The 16985-nt window shown below is 41.9% G+C and overlaps 1 protein-coding gene, 1 non-coding gene and 1 pseudogene across 3 annotated transcripts; all 3 read left to right on the top strand.

Moving 5' to 3' along the window:
- Nucleotides 1-613: 613 nt before the first annotated feature.
- LOC147322032 (glycine--tRNA ligase-like) lies at nucleotides 614-8354 on the top strand. The gene is made up of 17 exons (XM_086306321.1): nucleotides 614-913; nucleotides 1355-1456; nucleotides 2193-2295; nucleotides 2403-2544; nucleotides 2872-2960; nucleotides 3834-3910; nucleotides 4013-4158; nucleotides 4244-4393; nucleotides 4491-4653; nucleotides 4748-4912; nucleotides 4995-5103; nucleotides 5207-5351; nucleotides 5439-5524; nucleotides 5602-5711; nucleotides 5999-6092; nucleotides 6179-6369; nucleotides 7425-8354. The coding sequence occupies exons 1-17, from the start codon at nucleotides 662-664 to the stop codon at nucleotides 7548-7550; spliced, it is 2250 nt and encodes a 749-aa protein (XP_086162447.1). The 5' UTR covers nucleotides 614-661; the 3' UTR covers nucleotides 7551-8354.
- On the top strand, nucleotides 2658-2794 carry LOC147322033 (small nucleolar RNA SNORA84). Its single transcript, XR_015131128.1, has one exon. It is a non-coding gene; the product is annotated as a small nucleolar RNA SNORA84 (small nucleolar RNA).
- A 1732-nt stretch (nucleotides 8355-10086) lies between the features above and the next one.
- LOC147322031 (glycine--tRNA ligase-like) lies at nucleotides 10087-16861 on the top strand (annotated as a pseudogene). The gene is made up of 17 exons (XR_015130860.1): nucleotides 10087-10131; nucleotides 10596-10697; nucleotides 10843-10945; nucleotides 11077-11218; nucleotides 11289-11377; nucleotides 11981-12057; nucleotides 12140-12285; nucleotides 12369-12518; nucleotides 12593-12755; nucleotides 12891-13055; nucleotides 13165-13273; nucleotides 14065-14209; nucleotides 14295-14380; nucleotides 14507-14616; nucleotides 14701-14794; nucleotides 15875-16063; nucleotides 16157-16861. The product of XR_015130860.1 is annotated as a glycine--tRNA ligase-like (transcript).
- The last annotated feature ends 124 nt before the right edge of the window (nucleotides 16862-16985 follow it).

Raw genomic sequence — 16985 nt, 5'->3', positions numbered from 1 at the left:
TTCTCTCGGAAAATGTCATTATTTTTGTCAATAACTGAAATAAATGCTTGTAGATCTGTATGAGCTGATAATAGATTTGTTGATGAATGCCGGCCCATAGACAAATAAATTCACATTTACTGAATACAGTGGATATTTTTTCTCCTTTTTTTGCTTCCTCGTAGGGGGCTTGTCTGATTGCTGGGGTCTGTAATGTTGTATGGTCTTTAGCTTGGAATAGAAAGTGTCTCGCGGGAACTGTTGTTGTGATTTGGCGCCAAATAAATAAAACTGGAGTGAATTGAATTGAATTTTGTGCACACATATTAATTAGCTAGATCAAAAGGGCAACGGATATAACTGGGTGATGGAACAGTAATCCAGAATATATACTTTAGAATTAAGTTGTTATCTTAGCTGACAAAAAATATCGATCTAAACTAATTTTTATTTCAGTTTATTTTATTCATTTTTAAAATTTTATTTATAATGGGTTTTTTTTTTAATTTTATTTATTTATTTATTTATTTTTTACCCCTCAGCATGTGTGACGAATCTGCCGAGAGTGTACAATGGGCACACAGCGTACGTGTGGCGTAGAGAAAGTGCTTCCCGGCGGCGGAAGCAGTGTTTACTTGCTCTCAGAGATTTCATCATTCTCTTTCTCGCATTACTCCGGTCCATGCTTCTTCGCGGCACAGCATCAGCACTGCTGAGGACCACCACTGAGATTTTCCGCTCCTGCCCGGTGTCCACGGTCCGGTTTGTTCGGCAGTCGCTTCGCTACCCGCGTAAAAACCGGCCGTTTTCAACGTCGGTGTGCTTGTGTAAGAAGAAGAAAACAAGCCTGTGGCTGCAGCTGGCGGAAGGACAAACCATGGACGGCAACATTGAAGAGATTCTCGCCCCTTTGAGGCTTGCAGTGAAAGAACAGGTAATTGGGACTTATCGCCTTATCTTTATCGTTATAGATAAAGAGTGTTTGTTCTCAGTGTGATTAAATATATTTTAGTACCGCCCACTCTGTCACATTAGCCTTCTCGCTCGTAAGGCTAGCCGGCTAACACGACCCGGCTGCTCGCTGTCAATGAATCAGTTGCTTTCTAGCTAGCTGCTAACGTTAACTGTCAGTTATGTCTGCGCTCTCTGCCACGTTTCATTGAGCTGCTGCTGTTGCAGCTGCTTTTGCATACACTTGTGGAAAGGGCGTGGTTATGATTGGAAGCCAAATTTGTACTGCTAATAAAACAAAAAACAAAACAAAAAACCTACACAACACTGATCCTTCAGCATATTTTTTGTAAGCATGCCCATACTCGTGTAGTATGGTTTTGTTGGTTTATCTGTGTCTGAAGCCAGCTCACTCTCTGTTTAGGGGGACCTGGTTCGCCAAATGAAACAGGATGGAGCTCCAGATGTGGATATTACTAAAGCTGTAGCAGAACTAAAGGCGAGGAAGAGGACTCTGGAGGCCAAGGTAAGCAAATCAAGTCCACTTGAGCTCATGGTACTCTGGAGTAGTTAAACTTTAGATATATGATATGCTCTTCAAGTGCTTATACACCCTCAGACAGCCAGACCACTCTGAAAATACGATGCTTTTCATTAAAGCTGAGAAGTGTATCATCAGTCCACCTGGCTGGGATGCTGTGAAAACTATATCAAAATGACAAAGAATGATCAAATCTGGGTTTTTGAGATCACTCTGAGTATTTTTAAGCTTTTTTTCACAATCTCCTGTATAAGACGATCAGATACTGAGCTATAAAAGATCTTAACATGCCTCACAAAATGATACCTGAGTCAGACCTGACGGGTAAACGAAAGCAAGTAAGAGGGTCCTGGAAGCAAAGCTATTATTATGGTTTTGTATTTTCTAATTATTTTTTTATTTTATTTTGACTTTTTGTTTTTAATTCAGTTTAGTGTCAGTTTGTTTCCAGAGTAGATTTGTGATTCAGTGTCGTTATTGTTTGGAAGTGTTTAATGTATTTTAGTGTAATATGTGGATGGCGTATGTCAGTGCCAAAATTGAGGAAAATCATCACAGATTTGACAATAATAACACACAACCCTCTGAAAGCATTTTCATCTAGTTTTAGTTAACTCTAATATCCATGCCAGGAAGGCTCTGTGTTTTAAGGCCAAGAACAGACTTTAATGCTCAGATGTTGTTGTGATTTTAATCTTGGCACTTTGTATAAAAATTGCAGGAGTTGGCACTGCAACCCAAAGATGACATCGTCGACAGAACCAAGATGGAGGATACCCTCAAGAGGCGATTCTTTTACGACCAGGCCTTCGCTATCTATGGAGGTAAGACCTGGATAGCCAGCAGTGGAAATTAAGCTTTCGGTTAGTGCTTAAGCCAGCGTATGATGGCGTCTTTAAGCGTTCTGTTACCATGCAGTAATGCTCCTCAGGTGTGAGCGGCCTGTATGACTTCGGCCCTGTGGGCTGCGCCCTGAAGAACAACATCCTGCAGGCGTGGAGGCAGCACTTCATCCAGGAGGAGCAGATACTGGAGATCGACTGCACCATGCTGACCCCCGAGTCCGTCCTCAAGTAGGTGCACTGAACCTGTTGTAGTCGTGGTCTCAACATTTGTATTAGGCTTTAATAGGCTGTTTATTTATATTTAATAAAGGGTAATTCAGAAACTGCTAAAAAAAAAAGGCGCCTAGTGGTTCCTAGAGTCAGCTCCAAAGTGCTGAACTGTGGGTTTTTGTTAACGGGCGCACATTGATTTCTGCGATTTTATGCATGGAAGCTGCCACTAATAGCAGCTTTCCATAGCCCGGTTGCAGATACACTGTTGAATGTACGAGTTTCTTTGGGATGCATTTTAAATCCTTGGCATTAATACACTTATTACGTTATTTCTTCCACCAGGACTTCAGGACATGTGGACAAATTTGCAGACTACATGGTGAAAGATGTCAAGAATGGCGAATGCTTCAGGGCTGACCACCTCCTCAAAGGTGAGCATGGTTTGCTTCTAGTTTTCCAGCACCGTGTAAACTAAAGGTGGATCTGTATTATTAATGGGACTCTGCAGACAGGAGGGGCAACTGCTGCTCGTCACCTATTCTGAGTATTGCTGTTGTGCCTGAGGGGGGGATGGAAGTGGCTGGACCAGCAGAAATCACGCAGGGCTTACAAAGTAATACAGCCGCTAGAATCCGAGACACTGGAACTGTACCAAGAGCTTGTGATGGACTGAGGACGTGTCCCAAAAGGCTTTTTATTTTCCCAGATAACACAAAAGTGTGTAATATTTATTAACAGAGGTACTTCAAATTGCATGAGGAACAAAAACAAAACAAGCATGTTTTCGTGAAGCTTTTTAGTTTGCAGCACATTTTCACATATGGTCAGTTTTTTGTATTTCACGTACTGTTTGTTATCGTTATTGCAGCTTACAAAAACCTCGCAACTGTCATGAGTACATATCCCAGAGTTGTGACATTGTACAATGTAAATAAACATGAATGAATTTGCTGCCATTTTAACAGATTATACATTAGGAGATGACATAAATAGTGTGTGCAACCAATGTGGAGGACATATAAGGCCTCCTCTGGGTCTGTGGGGTGTGATTGGTTCAGGGGTTGTTGGGTGCCTTAGCCCCGCGGTCTCCTACCAGGTGGAATTAGACTTCACTTGTTGTGCTTCTTTTAATGCACAGTGTTAGCTGAGCACACACGCATTCACTCATACTTTTTATAATGACTATATTTACGTTGAGCACTGTTGTAGGACTCGCTGTAGGTGCTGGGGGCAGGCTGGGATGTTGGTGGGAAGTCACAAAAAACAACAAAAACACCACTGTCTGGTTTTTCTGTGTGTTACAGCCCACCTTCAGAAGCTGATGTCTGATAAGAAGTGCACAGCAGAGAAGAAGGCTGAGATGGAGAGCGTCATCACCCAGGTCTGTGTTAATTGAGACAAAATGAGTCATGTTGAAAAACCTTTGTTTCTGACGTGGCTGTAAATCACTGATTTTGCATTTTTTGGGCTTACCGGTTTCCAGTTGGACAACTACACCCAAGAAGAGCTGTCTGACCTTTTCGTAAAATACAGCGTCAAGTCCCCTACCACAGGAAACGAGCTCACACCTCCCATCTCCTTCAACCTGATGTTTCAGACGTCCATTGGACCAGGGGGGAATATGGCAGGGTAAAATGACTCCTCAGCACTGTGCAGAAACGTTTCCTCACATTTGTGTCATTAATTTTGATTTTTAATCAATCTGCATTTGCAGCTATCTGAGGCCTGAAACAGCTCAGGGAATATTCCTCAACTTCAAGCGTCTTTTGGAATTCAACCAGGGAAAACTGCCATTCGCTGCTGCTCAGATAGGAAACTCCTTCAGGAACGAAATCTCTCCTCGCTCTGGACTCATTCGTGTCAGGTGAGGAGGGGGTGTGTCCTCTGGTTCAAATAATATTTTGTTTTTAAGCTGAGAGAGAAAACGGGAATGTGACTGTGTGATATATATTTTTGTGCAGAGAGTTCACCATGGCTGAGATTGAGCACTTTGTGGACCCGAATGAAAAGGATCATCCCAAATTCCCCAACGTAGCTGACCTGGACATCATGTTATACTCCTCCAAGGCTCAGACCAGCGGCCAGTCTGCACAGATCATGAAGCTGGGAGACGCTGTAGAGCAGGTGGCCATAACACTGGAACACCAATGATGATGTCAAATCCAAAATAGTCAGTTTAAGATGAAAAGCAACAAAAAATGTATCTTGTCTCACTTAGGGAGTGATCAACAACTCCGTCCTGGGATATTTCATCGGGAGGATCTACCTCTACCTTACTAAAGTTGGTATTGCCAAAGACAAGCTGCGTTTCCGACAGCACATGGACAACGAGATGGCTCACTACGCCTGTGACTGCTGGGATGCCGAAGCCAAAACCTCCTACGTACGTCCCACTGCAGCATTTCCTCACAGCTTTATCAGCTTCTTTGTATGCTGATGCTCAAAGTAATGTTTGTCCCCTGCAGGGCTGGATCGAGATCGTAGGCTGCGCTGACCGGTCCTGTTACGATCTGCAGTGCCACGCACGGGCCACCAAGGTCCCTCTGGTTGCTGAAAAGCCTCTAAAAGAACCCATATCCTTAAATCAAAGTAGAAACACAACTTCAGAGAAAGTCCCAAAACACGAAAGAGCCTTTTGATGTTGGTGATCGGTGTTTCTCCTTAACTTCTCCACACAAAACTGTAAATGTCGTCCAGTTTGAGCCCAATAAAGGAGCCATTGGGAAGGCCTATAAAAAGGATGCAAAGATAGTCATGGAGTACCTCTCTGTGTGTGACGAGTGCTTCATTACAGACCAGGAAAAGCTGCTCAGTGAGAGTGGGTGAGTGCTGTGGCTAATCATCATACTGATGGTTGTTTCAAGTACATTTTCAGGAAAGAGTTAGTTTTTCAAATTTGTGCTCCTCAGAGAGTTCACCATCGAGACAGAAGGCAAAGCGTTCAAACTCACAAAGGACATGGTCAGCGTGAAGCGATTCCAGAAGACTCTGCACGGTGAGTTTCACTCAAGAGAAACGTGAGGGGAAATGATACCGGAGCAAGCGGTTTTATAATGTCTCTGTCATCCACAGTCGAGGAAGTTGTTCCCAACGTGATCGAGCCCTCGTTTGGCATCGGTAGGATCATGTACACCATCTTTGAGCACACATTCCAGGTCAGAGAAGGCGACGAACAAAGAACGGTAAGTCTGACAACATCGATGTTTCTGCCCTTACAAAATGACACCATGTTCAGTGCTGCTGCACTCATCCTCTTCATCTATTTCTTTATGATTAGATTTTGATCTGGAACATTGAATCCTTGTGATTGATTTATGTGTATTTTACTAACAAGTTAAAGAGTAGCACTTAATTTCATTTGCCTGATTTTGTTATATTGTTGTAGCTCCTTACAGAGTTGAGTATTTTTGCATGCTTTGTTTTATTTTTGCTGGTTTTCTTTAATGATGCGTCTTCATTTTCACTGCAGTACTTTAGCTTCCCTGCTACTGTCGCTCCTTACAAGTGCTCCGTCCTGCCTCTGAGTCAAAACCAAGAGTTCATGCCTTTTGTGAGGGAATTATGTAAGTGATTCCAAAATCAAACATCCTATTTCAGTCAAAGAAGAAAAATGGCACTTTCTCCAACTGCTTTTTTCTTTTCTCCTTAGCGGAGGCGCTGACCAGAAACGGCGTATCTCACAAGGTGGACGACTCTTCAGGATCCATCGGGAGGCGCTACGCCAGGACGGATGAGATCGGAGTGGCGTTTGGAATCACCATTGACTTTGACAGTGTGAACAAAACGCCTCACACAGCCACTCTGAGAGACCGTGACTCTATGAGGCAAATCAGGGCCGAGGTACTGCTTCACTTCACTCCATTTTTACATGTGTTAGGGCTGCGTAGGTAAACTCTAGGGCGTTGCTTTTGTCACAGCACAGAAAAACATAAAAAACTGAGCAACCATGGTAGTGATTTTCATAACCTTTCAGCTCATTCATTCATTTTGTGTGGTTTGGTATGAAAAATGGTCTCCAACACATAGGCTGTACAGTAGAATTGGTGTTTAATGTATTCCATTTATATAGCGCCTTGCTGTTCATCCATGGGATAGTTGCAGGAAGTTGATTGTAAGTGATGACATCCAACAATGATGGCGACCGATAAAGAGAAAGCTCTCTGTGTGAGTCTGTGACAGCTGTGCAGCAGGATTTTTCATTAACAGTATGGCGTTAAACCTCCCACCTAAACCTTTCTGTTCAGCCACGTATTTTAAAATTTACCGTAAGCTTTTATGTCTGTTACTTTAAAAAAAAAAATCAGATCAAATGATTCTATAAGTGACGACCAAAGAGAAATACATTTAAGGCCCAATGAGTTTCATCCTTTGCTTGTGCTTCACCTCTCCACAATTCATGAAATTCAGCTTGGTGCTGTTTGATTGTCATGTTGAAACAAAAGAAGGGATAAACAAGCAAACAAAAACACTGAAAATGTGCCTCGACAGAAGAATAACAGAGTGGAAAGATGCGAGGACATGCATGGCTGCAACGAGGCTGAGCTTCTTAGTGTGGCAGCAGATGATGTATTTCAGTCTGTTTCACTCACATTTCATGGAACAGAGATTCCTCTTTTACTCATCAGTACAGCTGCATGCATAAACTGTGCAACAACAACAAAATCAATTGTGTTTTTAGGCTTTAAGTCCATTTTCTCTGGTTTACACTTGTGTTGGGCTCAGAGTGATGCCAAGACACGAGCCATACATATCTTTGGACTTGATTGATAATTCTTTCGACAGTAAAATTACCTGCAACATGACTTAACCCTACTCCAAGTGCATTTCACCTCGAGTTCCACACACACCATATAACACCATTAAGTAAAAACGCTCCTCTTTTTCTCTCCTCACAGGTCGGCGAGCTGCCCGTGATCGTTCGGGATTTGGCCAGCGGCACATTGACCTGGGCGGAAGTGGAGAGCAAGTACCCCATCTTCGAAGGACAGGAGACCAGCAAGAAGGACACGAGCGAAGAGTAGAGTTCTCCTGTCTGCCAGCCACTTCATAATAAATCCACAGACTCGTTGCTTATGCACCGCCGCGACGATTGCCGCGACTGGATTGTGACGAGCTGTAGTGGCGCACAGAGCCCTCTTTGTGATCCACACCACTGCAATCACTAAATTGTCATGTATTTATCATATCTTAACAGTTGTGGTAAAGCTTGCACAGGACTGTTGTTTCATTGACGAGCAGCATTTCATCCATGCACGACCATGCCAATACGATGTTAAAAGGGAGAAATGTAATCAGGGTGTTTTCAGTGGAAGGAAGCGTCCACCATTCCAGTTTCAGGCAGATCTGATTGAGATATTTAACAGTTTCAATAAAAAGAGTCGGCACTTACAGGACACGGACAAACAGCTGTGATATTTTCTTCTTGTTTTTGAGCCACTGCTGCTCAGCGATTGCTTTTAATCTCAAAAATGTCTTCTTAAGCTTACGGTAATTCAGGAGTTTTTAAGATGACCTCCAAAACTAAAATCTTAATGCTCGGAAATTAAAACCATGTTTTGAATGTTTGCTTTTTTCCCCTCCAGTGGAAAAAATGTGGACTAAAAATGTCCAACGCATCAGTTTTATTAGTTTGAACATAAACGGTGTATCAGAGCCAACATGAATGAAACAAGTAAATCCAGTATGATTTAAAAACAGAATAGTCAGCGAAATTGTTTTTAGCACGTGACAAGTTGATGTGTTTAACGCAGCGTACAGATTCATGTTTCATGTGTATGACAGATATTCTGCTTCCTACCATGATTATATTGTTTTTGTTAAAAGTGGGATTCTTTTATTTTTTTGCCTCATAGCTCAACATCATATCTGAGAATTCAAAGCAAAGCAGCAGCCGGCACAGTGGCGTTGTGATTAGCAGGCCTAACAGTAAGTAGGTCCTGGGTTCAAATTCACTGGTTCCCTGGGATCTTTCTGTATGAGTACTCCAGTTTACTTCCAAAGATGCACTTAGAGTTGATTTTTAACCTATTCTAAATTGTTTGGGCGTACCCTGCCTTCTGCCCTGTGACAACTGGGATATGCTCCAGTGTTCCCTCCACCCCCATGATGCTTGGAGAATTGGAAGAAGATGGGTGGAAAATAAAGGACTGATAGTATTATTTTTCACCATTAGCTGGCACCACTGATTCACTGTTACTTCCACTACTAGCTCATTTTTATTTAATTTTTTTCTATTAAGGGTCTGTTAAATTCTCAAAGGTGGGTAAAGGTAAACAGGTTTTTGCGATCCTACATGCACAATAAGGCACCACTGTTAAGGTGAAGTTACAAAGGCTTTAAAGTGTGGGCTCTTCCTTTATTACTGCATTTATTTACTACATTTATTACTTAGAAAAAGCAAGGCCTAATGCACAAACATCCTAAATGGATATTTGTTTAGCTGGTTAGTCAGATTACTTTGCCTCTTTATTCCAAAAACTAATAATTCTGCCACATGTACAGATCAAGAGTTTGGAGCCTTTTTCACCTCAGTTAACCATGAGACTGTGCCTTCTACCAAAGCTTCTTTCAGCTGCTTCCTCATTCACAAAGGGGGTCATCACAGTGCACTGACTGTCAGACTTGATCTGACATGTTCACACCAGATGTTACTTTGCTACTAAATAATTGTTAAGGATAAAGCGTCTCAGAGACACAGAGAGTGAGCAGGATGAGATTTCTGACTTCCAGGCATCACTGATGTTCCGTTATACTTGTTTAGGACAAATTTTCCAAAACACTTTCTTTCAGAGTTAAGCACACTGGCTTCAAGTTCACTGTGTACAATAATCAAATAGTTTCACGTTGTGCATTTATGCCCCATGCTATTTATTTATTAAATGTGTCATGTCAAATGAAAACATCTTTTAGTGTTGTAGTCAGAGCTCATACTTGGATGGAGGAACAAAAGAGCCACATCATGTTATTTCTATCCTGGGGCCATTGTTCTGCACAGTGTATGTATTACTAGGCTGTTAATGCTAATGACTAAACAATACTGTTGACAGAAAGTCAGGACCAGTGTGGTTTCGTTTTCAACCTGGAATGGAGAATTAATTTGAGCTTCCTGGATGATGCAACACAACAACCTCGTTGCCAGAGTCGGATTATAAAAGAGAAGAAAACATTTCCCTCTCTGTGTCTCAGACTGAAGGAAGCTTGAAGCAGACTTTAACAAGAGCAACCTGTTGAGTGTCAGCATGGAAGAATTACTGTACTATTACTATAGATATTTGCAATATTCTGCCTAAATATGTATTTTACCTGGTCAATGTGTGTGGCGGGGCGTGGTCTGCATCACCGCTGCAGGGGAGACGGACGCAACTGAGCGGCACCCGCAGTCACGCCTCGCGGTCTGTGCTCTCTATGCTGTTGTGTTGGTGTGTGTTGGTGTGTGAGCTGAAAAGCTACAGCCGGCTGTATGCGTACAGCAACCGTGTGTGAAAAGTGGTCAATAAAGAGATGCTGAAAAGCGTGTTCATACAAACATCGTCGGGTGTTGGCCGTGATGTGTTTACAATGGGACTTCTGCTCCTGAACTTCTGCAAATCAGGGCTGTACGAAGTCACTTTCATCTTTATGCAGGACTGTAAGCTGTCATCTGTGAGGCGTGAGCGGTGTTTCTTTTTAACATAGTTCACGGTGGAGAATAGTTGCTTACATAATGTGGATCCGAAGATCCATAATTGGCCTACCTGGGGTTGAAAGTCTCGATAAATGCACCGTGTTTCCGCGGGTGTGACGCTTATTTTGAGCGATGAAAAAAATTATGGAATATAATTTTATTTTTATATTTCAATATCACAATAATCTTCCAATTTAGAACTACAAGTTAAAAAAAGATCTAACATAAATAAAATATACTTCAGCTAAATACTTCTAATTTATTTTCCCAAACCTCGCGGAGCCGCACTATAAGGACTAAAGAGCCGCAGGTTGCCGACCCCTGGCTCAGCCTTTGTTACTGAAACTGAAAAACCACTTAATTCGAGTGTGGAGAGGAGGTAAAGTGTAGTTCTGTTCTGCAGGGTGACTTGGTCCGTGAGTTAAGGGAGAAAGGTGCTCCGGAGCAGGAGGTGAGCAAAGCTGCTGCAGAGCTGAAATCACGGAAAAAGACTCTTGAAGCAAAGGTGAGAGTCTCACAGCTCCTGATTGGCCTTTGCACTGATTCTGCTTTCAGTTTGACATGTTTTTCCTCGCGTGCCTCTCTGCTAACTTTTATGACCCCCACTCTGATTAAGAAATAGTGCCTCACACCATCATTTCCCATTACAGGAACTGGCTCTGCAGCCCAAAGAGGACACAGTGGATCGAGTGAAGATGGAAGATACATTGAAGAGGAGGTTCTTCTATGATCAGGCATTTGCCATATATGGAGGTAAGGTAGCAGAAAGGAAGGATAACAGAAGCTGATACAGGAAAAGCTGAAAAACCAAGAAAACACTTGTGGAAATGCTTCATTTTTAAATCAATATTTATTTTATTTAAAAAAAACTACTTGTCCCTCAGGTGTGAGCGGCCTGTACGACTTCGGGCCTGTGGGCTGTGCTCTGAAGAACAACATCCTGCAGGTGTGGAGGCAGCACTTCATCCAGGAGGAGCAGATCCTGGAGATCGACTGCACCATGCTGACCCCCGAGCCCGTCCTCAAGTAGGTAAGCACAAATTCAAGTTTGGCTTCTAATAGATTTGTCCTATAACCAGCTCCCCATTTGTTTCAGGACTTCTGGGCATGTGGATAAATTTGCTGACTACATGGTGAAAGATGCCAAGACAGGCGAATGCTACCGGGCAGATCATCTTCTCAAAGGTGGCTTTAAACTTTCTGACAAGGTGTCAGATTTCATGACATGGACAGAAAATGACAGAAAACTAAAGGAACTATGAGAAATACAGAGTAGCATCATAATCTTGCTGATGTTAGACATATTTTGGTGATATTTATTTCCCTGCAGAGCGAGTTCTGAACAGGTTTTTACCTGCCTTGCTGTTTAGTATCTCCTCTGAGGAATTGATTTCGAGCTGCACAGATAACTGATAAGTTTTTTCTTCCACCTGACATCGGTCAAGCAGCTCAACAGACCTTTTAAAAAAGAAAGAAAATGAGAATAATTATTTAACATTTAAACAGAGTGTGTAATAAATACCTATTTTAACCTTGTACTCTTAGTTAAAGGGATATTTCGAGCGATTTTGCACATGAAGATAGTTTTGTGTTGTCTATGGGTTTATTTGTATGACATTTAACCTTTTTATATTGTACATTTTATATAAAGGACTTATTGACTGGCTGGTTTTCTTAGATCTCATTATTGGCTAAAACCAAACAGACAAACACATCAATGAAACAATAATCTAAAAATGTGCGTGTTAATCCTTGCATCTATCTTCTTTTTCGTTTTATTCCTCACAGCTCACTTAAAGAAACTGATGTGTGAGGAGAAGTGCTCAGCGGGGCAGGTGAATGAATTGGAGGATGTCATCACACAGGTGTGTGCCTCGCAAACACACATGCACCGGTGTGTTGGTGAAGAAATAATCCTGTGATGCATTTGTGGTCCCTCTGTTTCAGATGGATAACTACGCTCAGCAGGAGCTGGCCGATCTATTTGTGAAATACAACGTCAAGTCTCCTGCCACAGGAAATGACCTCACACCTCCTGTCTCCTTCAACCTCATGTTTCAGACGTCCATCGGGCCTGGAGGGAACATGCCTGGGTACTCATATCTGCACTTGCAACATTCCTTTCAAGGTTTATTATTTTGCTGTGTTGAAATTGTGCACGTTGGTATTTCTGCAGCTACCTGCGACCTGAAACAGCTCAGGGAATGTTCCTCAACTTCAAACGTCTGTTGGAGTTCAACCAGGGAAAGCTTCCCTTTGCTGCTGCTCAGATCGGAAACTCCTTCAGGAATGAAATATCTCCTCGCTCTGGACTCATTCGTGTTAGGTAATGCTTAGAATGAATTATTGCTGCCTTCCAAAAGGGATGTTGGGTGAAATATCAGCATTTCCTGCTTGCAGGGAGTTCACCATGGCTGAGATCGAGCACTTTGTGGACCCAAATGAGAAGGTCCACCCTAAATTCTCCAATGTGGCTGACCTGGAGATCATGCTGTTCTCCTCCCAGGCTCAGACAAGCGGACAGTCAGCACAAATGATGAGGCTGGGAGATGCTGTGGAGCAGGTAGGTGTCGTTTTACTGACATACCTTAGAGCACCAAAACTATAGCATAGATGAAAGATGAATGGTTAGAAGCAAGTTTGGTATTTAATTCAGTATTTGACGCACATCTTTACATTCACTGTCTCTCTGCTGCAGGGAGTCATCAACAACTCTGTGCTGGGCTACTTCATTGGAAGAATCTACCTGTATCTGATCAAAGTGGGACTATCCAAAGACAAAGTGCGCTTCCGTCAGCACATGGAAAACGAGATGGCTCATTACGCATGTGACTGCTGGGATGCTGAGTCCAAAACCTCCTATGTAAATATTTTTTCTTTCCACTAACAGACTTATAAAACCATTTAAAGCATTATAAAGACAGCGTCCAGTTTTATATTTTAGTTGCACCTTTGTGTTTTTTCTTCTTCAGGGTTGGATTGAAATTGTGGGCTGTGCGGATCGCTCCTGTTACGACCTTTCGTGTCACTCCAGAGCTACCAAAGTCCCTCTGGTGGCAGAAAAGATGCTAAAAGAGCCCATATCCTTCTGTGGTCCCAGTCCAACAACCTGACTATAATTACACTAAATGTGTCAGGTCAGACCTATAGCCTATTAATAAAATATTTTAAATATCCAACTTTATTTATTTACAATATAGGTTTTTGCCTTTGAACAATTTTCCTTCGTTTCAATTCAATTTTATTTAAAGAGCACCAATTCACACCAACAGCTTTATATTAAAAGGTAAAGACCCTACAGTTGGTAACCGTGGGAAGGAAAAACTCCCCTTTTATCAGCAGGAAACCTCCAGTACAACCAGCTCAAGCAGGGGGAGTCATTACTGCGACTGCGTGGGGGTGAGGAGGAGTGTTAGATTTCATGCTAAAATCACTCAGGCTGTGGATACAGGTTTGAAAAATGAAGCCTCTGTCTTCAACCTGCATTCTTTGTATTGGCCAGCAGGGGGCTCATGGTTACAAAAAGAGGCAATATAGTTTGAGAAAAGAACCCTACTACACTTTTATGATCTCAGTAAACACTTTTTTTATGAGTTTATGATCTGAGTAGCCAGTTTTAAGCCCTGTTTGATATAGATGTAGTGTTTATATTGTAAATTAAAGTCCTATTTAGAGTAAAATAGACCTAAACCATGTATAGGATGTGGAGTGTTTCTCAGCCGGGTCTTCTTTCAAACACAGAAGATGGCGATGGCCAAAATGCTTAAGCCAAGGCTTCACCAACCAGTGGCTGATGTCTCAGTGGCTTTATCCATCCTTTCTTCATTGTTATGTTTTTTTTCCCAAGTTTTATGCCTTAATTAGTTCATACAAAACAGTAAATGTCATCCAGTTTGAGCCCAACAAAAGTGCCATTGGAATGGCCTACAAAAAGGATGCCAAGCTGGCTCTGGAGTACCTGGCTGTCTGTGATGATTGCTACATCAGCGATCAGGAAAAGCTTCTCAGTGAAACAGGGTAATTAATGACGTTCGTGCTCTTAACAACCATAAAGTTCATTTATGAAGCATTTTGTGACTTGATGTTGTGTTTCTGTCTGTAGGGAGTTCAGCTTTGAGACAGACGGCAAAACCTTCAAACTCACTAAAGATATGGTCAGTGTGAAGAGGTTCCAGAAAACCCTGCATGGTAAGAGGTGACATCAATCCTGTTTTTTAATGCCAGAGTAGGCAAGTTATTGTGGAAGGGTGGCAAAAACAACAACAACAAAAAAAACCAACAACTCTCAAATGTCTCTGTTTTTCCCTGTCACAGTGGAGGAGATTATTCCCAATGTAATTGAACCCTCTTTTGGGATCGGCAGAATCATGTACTCGATCTACGAGCACTCATTCCACATCCGGGAGGGGGATGAACAGAGGACGGTAAGAATACTCCACAACAAGAAAACAGATCTGAGTAACAGTTACGTGTTTGTTTTGATTTAAGGTGCTTTATTCTGTGGTCAGTATTTCAGCTTTCCTACCATTGTGGCTCCATACAAATGCTCCATCCTGCCTTTGAGCCAGAACCAGAACTTTGTGCCATTCATCCACCAGTTAGGTGAGTATAGTCTTTCCATTTCAGTAGAGTGTTGGCTGTTACAGTTAAATACTCAAATGCTCTTTTCAATAGTATTTGGTGAATACTATTGAATACTAGAGCCAGGATATAGTTAGCTTAGCTTGGTTTAGCTTTAGTCTGACATTGTCTGCAGCCTGGCCAAATTAAATAGAGGATTTTCTTATTTCCCTTAGTTGATCACTGGGAACAGAGATACACCCCATCATGAATCATGGGGTGTATCTCTGTTCCCAGTGCTTTCTCCAGTAACTAGTTTAACTAATTGTTTTCTGTTTGGTTCTCATGCATTGTTTATGCACAGATCTCTGAATGTCCTGCCACACCAGTTCAATCAGGTTGAGGTGTGGACTTTGACTGGTCCATTGCAACACCTTTATTCTTTACCTTTTGAGCCATTCTGTTATAGATTTGCTGCTGGTTTGGGATCATCGTCCAGTTTCAGCAGAGCTTTAGTTGTCAGACAGATGTCCTCATATTTGATTTTCAGTGACTGCAAGGTGTCCGAGTTCGTTAGCTAAAAACAAGCCAAAATCATCACCCCTCTACCACCGTGCATGACAGTTGCTATGAGGTGCACACGCTGACATGCTGTGTTTTGTTTTCACCAAACATAGCATATGTTTGTCCTGGCAAACCTTCCAAACTAGTCATACTTGTTTAGTCTGTATTGTTATGAAGTTTAACATTTAACATGCTAAGGCTTGCAGAGTCTCAGCTATAGCTCCAGCGGCATTTGCAATTCCTGTGCATGTTGCACGGTCTGACCTTGGGCTGAATTTGCTGGGAATTGTGTTATTACACACCTGAGTGCTCCAGACCAACAAACTGCCAAAGCATCTGCTTTTACATTCTCTTTTTCAGATTACTGAGTGACTTTGCCAGGGTTATAAGTCATGGTAGGGCTTGGAATACTGAGTATACATGTAGTATTACTTAGCAAGTTTTAGAGGTTGGCAATAGTCTCTTCCTATTTATAGTCTTAATGTTACACCCAGCTAATAGCTATATATTCATACTTAAGCAAATGTAATGGTTTTGTCATCATCTTCCTCCTTGTAGCTGAGGCTATGACCAGAAACGGTGTGTCTTACAAAGTAGACGACTCTTCAGGGTCCATCGGGAGGCGCTACGCGCGGTCAGATGAGATCGGAGTGGCTTTTGGAATCACCATCGACTTTGACACAGTGAACAAGACGCCTCACACGGCCACTCTGAGACCGTGACTCGATGAGGCAAATCAGGGCCGAGGTAAACCAGTTAACTGTTTTGATTTTTGAAAGTGCCATATCTGTTTTTTTTTCATTGGTTTTTTGGATACTAATTTACTAAAATATATCACAGATCACAGAGTTGCCAGACATTATACAACATCTGGCTAGTGACACCTTGAAGTGGGCTGAAGTGGAGAGCAAGTACCCCATCTTTGAAGGACAGGAGTCCAGCAAGAAGGAGTAACCATCCATCCACCCATTCATTTCACGAAGTGGGACACACTCTGTACAGGTCCCCAAAACCTATCTCCAATTGGAGATAACATTTGGAGAACAGTGTTGCTCAAGCAAATCACCAACTGACATGTTGAACTGTTCCTATGAAGGAGGAGAACGGTTTAATGATCTATAATTTTCTACATTGTCACGTTTGATTGTCAAATAAACAACAAAATATTTGTCCTACAGTTCGTTTCATTTGCCGCTTAAATGACAAACTGTATTGTATTTTGAGATATTGTCACTAGTTGGCACTGCGTGTTGTTTTATATCTCCCAGTGAGCTGTTGTTAGAATCTGAGACACGGAGCTTCAGGCTGCTCAAATTTGCAGGAGGCTTAGACCATCCCAAAACAGACCTGGCAACATGTAGAATGGAAAATTTTTTTACAGATAAAATATCTGGGTCTTTTTTCTTTTGACAGTAAAAATAGTTCCTCAAATCTTCAAAGTATGTTATGTTAAGCAGTGTGACGCAATGCAGACATGAGTACATGTAACTATGTAAATATAATGAGGGCTTCAACTTCAGACTTTTCAGTATTAAATGTGAAAATATCGACATATGGCTTGAGTGAGTTTTGCTAACTATTTGCTGCTTATTAGCAAATATAGGCGACCTGAATACATGTCCAATGTTGTGTGGCTCATAGTCTATTATACTGTTTTAGCAGTCCTCCC

Source organism: Aulonocara sp. 'chitande type north' Nkhata Bay, linkage group LG9 (assembly GCF_057382095.1).
Source record: "Aulonocara sp. 'chitande type north' Nkhata Bay isolate Kocher_YH1m ecotype deep benthic linkage group LG9, A_spYH_male_GT1.1, whole genome shotgun sequence".
NCBI lineage: Eukaryota > Metazoa > Chordata > Actinopteri > Cichliformes > Cichlidae > Aulonocara > Aulonocara sp. 'chitande type north' Nkhata Bay.
The sequence above is the reverse complement of the archived record's forward strand: the minus strand, read 5'-3'. Positions and strand labels throughout refer to the sequence as shown.